The sequence below is a fragment of the Neoarius graeffei genome, chromosome 3 (genome assembly GCF_027579695.1).
Source record: "Neoarius graeffei isolate fNeoGra1 chromosome 3, fNeoGra1.pri, whole genome shotgun sequence".
In the NCBI taxonomy this organism is placed as follows: Eukaryota; Metazoa; Chordata; class Actinopteri; order Siluriformes; family Ariidae; genus Neoarius; species Neoarius graeffei.
The window spans coordinates 83,013,951-83,023,887 of record NC_083571.1 but is presented as its reverse complement, the minus strand read 5'-3'; the positions used below and the strand labels follow the sequence as shown (position 1 = coordinate 83,023,887).

Sequence of the window (9,937 nt, the reverse complement as noted above, 5' to 3'; positions counted from 1 at the left end):
AGTGATTTCAGAAGCAGGCCTCTCAGAAGCTAAAAAATATTGAATAGAGAAAAAATGAGTGAAATCATGCTGTTGATGAAGCGGTGTGTCACTGCTTGCACATGTAGTCATTCATGAATCGGTTTGATTCCTTTAAAAGAATTTGTTGAAAAGAACAAGTCCACCTGAATTGAATTTTGGGGGCGAAGTGATTTCAAAAGAAACTATTTTGAATTCATTTATTTTCTGTATGAATGAAGACTGGATTTTTTTTGTGCTGTATGTGCTGACCAGTTCACTTGGTGGCTCCATGCACTGAACCCTGTCTCGCAAATTGAAATGAGCAGAACCTTCCAAGCCTCTAATGTACACATTTTGTACCAGAAATGGTCCTTGTGGAACAATTAAATTACTTGATTGATTCAGTGAAACAAACATCGTTGTCAGCTGTGTTTAGTTAAAGAAAACCGAAAACAGACCGGTGAATGAGACAATCCTATGATCTATTGCGCTAGTTGGTGACGCTCTCATATTTTCTTCGTATATTTGAATCGGTCATTCAATTCACAGAAATGGACAACTTGAAATAATCGGCTCAGTAAATTAGACCCAGCTTCCCATTACCAGCGGTTTATTGCGCTGCATCACAAAGACACACTGACTGTGGATTAGCTGGAAGTCTGAAAGCCATTCAAGAGATGAATCGGTGCTTCAAAATCGGTTCGACACGCACTGCAGCAGATAATGTCCCAACCTTTTGTGTGTCCTGTTGTTTTGTGTCCTTTGTGGCAGGGGATTCACGTAAGTGAATATTGTTTGAATAATGATTTGAAAAGTCCAAATAATAATTTTGTCCAAAATGTCCATCCATGAAACGATATAACAGTTTCAGTAATTCTCTGGAGCAGGAGTAGATGTGAGTTGGATGGCTATGACAAGTGAAGTCTTTAAGTGTCCTTGAATGTCCATTTCTATGTTCTCATCAGACCCTGATACAAGATCCTTACTTGTTGCTAGAACTTGGAACTACAAGTGTCTGCTGTTTGAAGAATATGTTTCCTCCGTATTTGTTGCAGGATGACATCATGTCATTTGAGGCAGAGAAGCAGGCAGTGTATCTACAGGTTTACAGGCCTGTGTACTTCCAGCTGGTGGATGTGCTGCTCCACAAAGCCCAGTTCCCTAGTGATGAGGAGTACGCCTCCTGGTCGTCTGATGAGAAGGAGCAGTTCAGGATCTACAGGTGTGTGATTGATTGTTTATGTTGTGGCTGTTTCTCCTTGATTTGAATTCAATGTGTTGCCCGAGCTCCATCATGAAAGACGTAGCTGAATATTTCCCTCAGCAGCTTTTTCCTGGGTATGGTTGAGTCAGGATGAGAGCTAGTGACAGTAATGCTGTCTAGACATTAAAGGGGAACTGAAGGCAGATTTTTTTATCATCAAAATTCTATACGTTTCATTTTACAAAATGTAGGAATGCATTTCTGACAGCTATTTTGTCACTGCTATAGCAAGTTATGAGTGTTTGGATTATGCTATGTAATATATCGGTCCATATGTCAAAGTAATGGCCGTAAACAAGATTCATTGAGACCTGTGTGAGACATCGTAGGATGGAAGTAAAACGTACAGTGGAAATCAAAGTGACCAACATCTGCCAACATTGTCAAAAGACATGCGCCCTCTTTCGAATGCTGACGTAATCAAGCCGGAAGTTTTCCCCGTGTCCGAAATTGCTCCCTACTCACTATATAGAGCACTATATAGTGGGGATGCCATTTTGTAATGCTGTCCGAAACCTTAGTGAGGATTATTTACACCCTATATTAGTGCACTCAAAGTATCCCACAATCCATCACGAAAAGTAGTGTATAACCGATGGTCACTAACCAAAGCAATATGCATTGCGGTCGTACTGAAAGAAATCAAATTAAAAGTCTCAAATTTGATTTAATAAAAGGCATTGGCAAAGAAGAAAATATTCAGCCTTGATTTAAAAAAAAAAAAGACAACTGAAAGATGCAGGTACTTTGTATTGATTAATGTGGGAAATGCACTCAGTATAATATGTATTTATCACAAAAATACATGCACATATTTATTATTTTGAAAACCCACCAGCCACCTGATCTGGCACGTTTTAATTGTGCGACAGTAATAACGTAAATACCAGCGTGACGGACTAGTGTCCAAAAGCCCCCCCCCCATTTAACCAATGGTTCGAAGTCGTATGGAATAATCTCCATCACTGATGAAGCTGGCAAATCTTGAAATTAATCTAAATTGGAATGATATGGTGACCTGGCCACTGCGTAAACAGTTTTCAAAATGGCAGCGCTGACACTCCAAGTTTGAAGTCTCGCACAAGTCTTGTGAAGATTGCGCGGCTAAGCAACATCTGCCATGGACCAAACGAACTACATTCAACATGGCTAAAAACCGAAAAGGCAGATAAGTATAATATAATATGCCAATATGAGTCACGATATAAGGTTATAAAACCGAAAACATAATTGAGTAACATGTTAATTAAGAAATAAAGCAAGTTTAAAAATGACTTCAGTTCCCCTTTAAGTAGACTTGAATAAGAGAATGCATCATGAAGGGAAAGGTTAACAGGGAGAACAAATATTTTGTTTGTTTATAACTTTCACTTTTTGCTTTAGGGTGGACATATCTGACACCCTGATGTATGTCTATGAGATGCTGGGAGCAGAGTTGCTTAGTAACCTGTATGACAAGCTAGGCAGGCTACTCACCAATGCAGATCAACCAACATCCTGGCAGGTCAGAAACCACACAATCATACAGACGCAGTATCTACACACTCTCAAACAACCTACTAAACCTAAAGAGCAAGCCTTTTTGTTCAACTACTTGGTTCAATCAAAGTTTTTCCTGCTGTTTTGGCTTTTGTGGTTTTAGTCACCTGTTTGTTTGTTCTCACCAGCATACTGAGGCTCTGCTGTATGGTTTCCAGTCCATAGCAGAAACAATAGATGTAAACTACTCCGATGTCATTCCCGGGCTGATCGGTCTCATTCCCCGAATCAACATCAACAACGTACAGCTTGCGGATACGGTCATGTTCACTATAGGTTTGTATGTGTTTTAAGGATCAACCTTTTGGCTTTTTGTCCTTTAAGTTGCACTCACCTCTCTCTCTCTCTCTCTCTCTCTCTCTCTCTCTCTCTCTCTAGGAGCATTGGCAGAGTGGTTAGCGGATCATCCAGTGATGCTGAGCAGTGTGTTGCCGCTGGTGTTGCAGGCATTAGGGAATCCAGACCTTTCTATCTCTAGTGTTTCCACCCTGAAGAAGATCTGCAGGGAGTGCAGATATGACCTGCCACCCTATGCGACAAACATTGTTGCAGTGTCACAGGTACACAAATTTGACTAAAAATGTAATTTGGGGATTCTGAAGCTACAGCCGAATACTCCTACTGCTATACTATTGGTATGCAAAAAGCAGTATGTAGGGTGTCTAAATATTCAGTAGGCATTTAATAGTAGTCAAACAGTACCCGAATGATCTGCTACATCCGTAATATGCAAACGTACCACACTGTGCTACACTACGCTATCCCATATTTCAACTGGAGCCTCTGGATAACCAAAGAAGAAGAATTTCCCCTGTGGAAAATAGAAAGAAGGTGGCTGTTTTGAAAAGAAGCCAGTTGTTGCAGCAGTGTACAAATGTTTTAGGAATTGTTTAAATATTTCTGCTATTGCAGAAATATATACACACATGCGCGAGTGCATCTCAAACAATTAAATATTGTGAAAATGTTCCTTTTTTTTGTACAACCCCGATTCCATAAAAGTTGGGACAAAGTACAAATTGTAAATAAAAACGGAATGCAATGATGTGGAAGTTTCAAAATTCCATATTTTATTCAGAATAGAACATAGATGACATATCAAATGTTTAAACTGAGAAAATGTATCATTTAAAGAGAAAAATTAGGTGATTTTAAATTTCATGACAACAACACATCTCAAAGTTGGGACAAGGCCATGTTTCCCACTGTGAGACATCCCCTTTTCTCTTTACAACAGTCTGTAAACGTCTGGGGACTGAGGAGACAAGTTGTTCAAGTTTAGGGATAGGAATGTTAACCCATTCTTGTCTAATGTAGGATTCTAGTTGCTCAACTGTCTTAGGTCTTTTTTGTCGTATCTTCCGTTTTATGATGCGCCAAATGTTTTCTATGGGTGAAAGATCTGGACTGCAGGCTGGCCAGTTCAGTACCCGGACCCTTCTTCTACGCAGCCATGATGCTGTAATTGATGCAGTATCTGGTTTGGCATTGTCATATTGGAAAATGCAAGGTCTTCCTTGAAAGAGACGTCGTCTGGATGGGAGCATATGTTGCTCTAGAACCTGGATATACCTTTCAGCATTGATGGTATCTTTCCAGATGTGTAAGCTGCCCATGCCACACGCACTAATGCAACCCCATACCATCAGAGATGCAGGCTTCTGAACTGAGCCCTGATGATAACTCAGGTCATCCTTCTCCTCTTTAGTCCGAATGACACGGCATCCCTGATTTCCATAAAGAACTTCACATTTTGATTCGTCTGACCACAGAACAGTTTTCCACTTTACCACAGTCCATTTTAAATGAGCCTTGGCCCAGAGAAGACGTCTGCGCTTCTGGATCATGTTTAGATACGGCTTCTTCTTTGAACTATAGAGTTTTAGCTGGCAACGGCGGATGGCACAGTGAATTGCGTTCACAGATAATGTTCTCTGGAAATATTCCTGAGCCCATTTTGTGATTTCCAATACAGAAGCATGCCTGTATGTGATGCAGTGCCGTCTAAGGGCCCAAAGATCACGGGTACCCAGTATGGTTTTCCGGCCTTGACCCTTACGCACAGAGATTCTTCCAGATTCTCTGAATCTTTTGATGATATTATGCACTGTAGATGATGATATGTTCAAACTCTTTGCAATTTTACACTGTCGAACTCCTTTCTGATATTGCTCCACTATTTGTCGGTGCAGAATTGGGGCGATTGGTGATCCTCTTCCCATCTTTACTTCTGAGAGCCACTGCCACTCCAAGATGCTCTTTTTATACCCAGTCATGTTAATGACCTATTGCCAATTGACCTAATGAGTTGCAATTTGGTCCTCCAGCTGTTCCTTTTTTGTACCTTTTAACCTTTCCAGCCTCTTATTGCCCCTGTCCCAACTTTTTTGAGATGTGTTGCTGTCATGAAATTTCAAATGAGCCAATATTTGGCATGAAATTTCAAAATGTCTCACTTTCGACATTTGATATGTTGTCTATGTTCTATTGTGAATACAATATCAGTTTTTGAGATTTGTAAATTATTGCATTCTGTTTTTATTTACAATTTCTACTTTGTCCCAACTTTTTTGGAATCGGGGTTGTATTTTAATTCTAAAAAGTAAACCTTCATATACTCTATATTCATTACACGAAGTGAAATATATGACGCTTTTTTTTTTTAATTTTGATAATTATGGCTTGTAGCTCATGAAAATCTGAAATCCAGTATCTTAAATTATAATATTTCCTAAGATCAATCAAATTATTTACAATACAGAAATGTCCACCTTCTGAAAAGTATGTTTATTTATACACTCAATACTTAGTTGGGGCTACTTTACCATGAATTATTGCATGAATGCGGCGTGGCAGGGAGGTGGCTCTTGATGCACTGGCACAAGCCTCAGTCCACTCCTTGTGAAGCTTTCCCAAGTTCTTGAATCGACTTTTCTTGACAATTCTCTCAAGGGTACAGTCTTCCCCGTTGCCTGTGCACCTTTTCCAGCCAGCCTATTCAGCAGTGACCTCCTGTAGCTTCCCGTCCTTGTAGAAGGTGTCAGTGATCATCTTCTGGACAACTCTCAAGTCAGCAGTCTTCCCATGATTGTCGTTGCGTGTACTGAACTGGATCGAGAGATGCAGTGTTTATGCCTCCGCCACCGTAAGGTGCAGGAGGCATTATGTTTTCGGGTTGTCCATGCGTCCGACCCGAAACCTTGTGAACACGATATCTCAAAGGCTAATGAAAGGAATTTCACCAAACTTTCACCATTTGTGCGCTTTGGGACAAACATGAACCGATTAGATTTTGAGATCAAAAGGTCTGAGGTCAAGTTCACTGTGAGGTCAAATGTCTGTCCGCAAACCTTGTGAACGCAGTATCTCCAAGGCAGATGAAAGGAATTTCACCAAACTTTCACCATTTGTGCATTTGGGGACGCAGATAAACTGATTAGATTTTGAGATCAAAAGGTCTAAGGTCAAGGTTGCTGTGAGGTCAAATGTCTGTCCGAAAACCTTGTGAACACAATATCTCCAAGGCTGATACAAGTAATTTCACCAGGTCACGATTACTGTGAGGTCAAATGTCCATCCCCAAATCACAACTTAAGGCGTGAAGTCTACCGGGCGGAGGCATCCCCATCGACGCCGTTGGCGTCGAGTTCTATCTAGTTTTATACTGTTTTACTCAAACTCAGAAAGAAATATTCTAATAATTTGAGATACTGGATTTCCGATGTTCATGAGCGATAAGCCATAATCAGCAAAATTAAAAGTCTTTTAAATTTTAAGTCAAAATTAAAATTAAAAAAGTCTTGTAATATTTCACTTTACATTGTAATAAATACAGAATATCTCATTCTCATCTCATCATCTCTAGCCGCTTTATCCTGTTCTACAGGGTCGCAGGCAAGCTGGAGCCTATCCCAGCTGAAAACGGGCGAAAGGCGGGGTACACCCTGGACAAGTCGCCAGGTCATCACAGGGCTGACACATAGACACAGACAACCATTCACACTCACATTCACACCTACAGTCAATTTAGTGTCACCAGTTAACCTAACCTGCATGTCTTTGGACTGTGGGGGAAACCGGAGCACCCAGAGGAAACCCACGCGGACACGGGGAGAACATGCAAACTCCACACAGAAAGGCCCTCGCCGGCCACGGGGCTCGAACCCGGACCTTCCTGCTGTGAGGCGACAGTGCTAACCACTACACCACCGTGCCGCCCCAATACAGAATATATTAAAGTTTTGGGGTTTTTTTAATTAAATTATGAAACAAATGAACTTTTTCATGATATTCCAATGTTTTGAGATGCATGAGTGTGTATACATACACACGCACGACAGGTAAGATTCATACATCCGAATTGTATTCTTACTACTCGCTCACATACTCGTACTACAGTTACATTCGGGTTGTTGGTACTTAAACCATCATTAGTACATACTGAGAATTCGGATGCAGTCTGAGACTCAAGATCTAACCTCCTGTATTAAGATTGACTGACTACATTTTTAAAAAGACTATTTTTTTAAAATATACCATATGATATATTTTTGTATATATTGTGGACTGTATTGTGGACTAATAATGGCTCTTTCTTCTGCTTCATTCTTTGCCACTTCTGTCTCTCTGATGCAGGAAGTGCTTATTAAACAGATCCACAAGGTCAGTGTCTTCATTATTTCTTTTTCAGATCCAAAGTAGTGTTGATTGTGTGAAACAAAGTACAGATTCTAGCACTCTTGTTTTTTCTGGGGGTGTCTCTCTCTCTCTCTCTCTCTCTCTCTCTCTCGTCTCTAGACGAGTCAGTGTATGTGGCTGATGCAGGCTCTCGGTTTTCTGTTGTCTGCACTGCCAGTAGAGGACATTCTGCACAATCTGCACTCTCTCATCACACCCTACATCCAGCAGCTGGAAAAACTGGCTCAAGAGACAGTAAGAATCAATTGCACATCTCAAACTTATTACATTTACAGTAAGGCCTGATTTATATATGATCCCAAAGGGTTAATTTGTAGGAAAATCAGAGAACACAACCCCAGACACAATGCATATACATGACACTATGCATATACACAGGGCTTTCCACAAGCGCCGGCTGCCGGCCATACAGCCGACTACACAATTAAGTCCAGCTGGCTACTTTAATGACTATTATTTTTATAGCCCACAGGCTCTAAATATTAATTTTCAATTTTAATAAAATTAAATGTTTATCTAACAGACTGACAATAATGTCAAACTGAACCGCACTCATTTAAGTTGTGATTCGCGCTGTGTACTAATAATAACCACAAATTCCCCGCTGACTTCGTTGATCAAGGGAGAGTAACTCATCCGCGGCCCTGACATGCGGTGTGTGCGCGCGCGCACTCGGCGGAGGCAGTAGTGTGTCGGGGCTGTCGGAGGGAACAGAAGCAGAGATGACGCTTATTTTGTCTCCGGTAAACCAGTCTTCTCTCGTTCAATTACGTGCTGGCATCAAAAGACACCGCTGGTTGTAAATGAAACCAAACTGAGTGGTTGGAGTGTATTTTCATACACAAATGGAGAAATGTTCGCTGAGCGTTTGTGTAGCCACCACTGCAGACCGTTGTCGTTGTTAATTCATAGCATGCTCAGCTGCGTGAATGTGTCATGCACCGAAAATAAAAGATTTACAAGCCAGGAACGCCTCATGATGCAATATGTGAGCTTGTATAGCCTATTACTTATTATTTTCGGTGCGCAAATCAGTTTTCATTGGTGCATTAGCGTCTGGCGTACATTAATGAATAAAAAAGATGCAATATGTTGTAGTAATAATAATAATAATAATAGAGCAAATGTCTGATAAATTAATATAGCTTGTCTATTATGCAGGCATACTTAGGCTAATAGTAATAATATGAACAGTTTTTGAATAATACTCTCCTACTTTGAGTGTGGAGACAGAAACACACCAGGAACCTCCCATCTCTCAAAACTCTTCCCAGAGTTGGGGGTAAAGATTATGCTGAGGTCAGCATGCCAACACTCATCAGCACCGGAATCCAAGTCAACCTCACTGAGGAGAAAGATGATGAAGAGGAAGGCTTAATGGACAAAAATGTCCAGGTTGAGGGAGAAGGTGTGGCAAGCACCAGGGAGAATCTCAGTAGGGCCCTTTTTGAGCCGGGCATGGGCTCTGATCCTGAATGGGAAGATAGTGATAGTGAAGATGATTAAGACGGAAATGGGGATAAAACTATTTAAATGTATTCTGAAGTGCTGGTAGCATTCTGGACTTTTGTTGAATGATATTTAACTTTTATTTCAGAGTATTTTTATTTGTACACTTTAGGTTATATTTTTGTCGCTCTGACTGTTATTCAACAGGTTATAATGACCTGCAACCTCAGTTTGTCAGTTGAACGCAAGAAAAGAAAGATGATTTACTGCCATTTTACTTTATATTTGAGTAAAGTGAATAAATAAATGGTCTGTGGTAAATACGTTTAATCCTGGGAACCCCCAAACCCCCCCCCCGGCTGGCTACTTATTTGTCATGGCTGGCTAGTATGAGCCTTAGTGGAAAGCCCTGATACATGACACAATGCATATACATGACACAATGTACATACTCTGGTCATTACCCAAGGCTCTGAACATACTTTAAGTTAGGGGTTTTAAAAAGAAAAACTGAAAAAAGGGGGGGAAATCCATAAAAATGTGTTTTACAAACAGTCAAGTTTATCTGTATGATCTCAGATTAATATATTCAAGTTTGATGGTGATGATGGCTAAATTCATATCCTGTGAAGTGACTGCTGAATTCTGATTGGCAGAAGATGGGCATGTTCTTTAAGTTCATCATTAGAAATTCATTTCGCGATTAGGACAAGGATGTCAGATTTCAGCTCCATCAGACTTATGGCGGTTGAGAAATTTAACCCCGCCCTGGATGGAAGATGGATGGCCACAGCCAAAAATTTGCAATTGTTCTCAGATTTTCTTAAGATGGCTTTCAAGTTTTGTGCGAATCCATGCCACCAATCACGAGCGCCACCATATTGTTTACAGATGTCAACATGTGCATGATAATTATTGAGTTTCAGGCGCTACAAAGTACCCTCATTTTCTGAAGTTAAGCCAGAAATCGTCGAACTAGTTTGCAAA

The 9,937-nt window shown here is 40.5% G+C and overlaps 1 protein-coding gene across 1 annotated transcript in view; it reads left to right on the top strand.

Moving 5' to 3' along the window:
• The window catches only part of ipo13b (importin 13b), a 113,257-nt gene that overhangs the window by 53,221 nt on the left and 50,099 nt on the right, over positions 1–9,937 (top strand). Inside the window, exons 6-11 of the mRNA XM_060917512.1 lie at positions 1,056–1,222; positions 2,648–2,768; positions 2,932–3,079; positions 3,182–3,363; positions 7,439–7,465; positions 7,601–7,735. Of these exons, the coding sequence (XP_060773495.1) occupies positions 1,056–1,222; positions 2,648–2,768; positions 2,932–3,079; positions 3,182–3,363; positions 7,439–7,465; positions 7,601–7,735 (780 nt within the window). The remainder of the gene's footprint in view (positions 1–1,055; positions 1,223–2,647; positions 2,769–2,931; positions 3,080–3,181; positions 3,364–7,438; positions 7,466–7,600; positions 7,736–9,937) is intronic.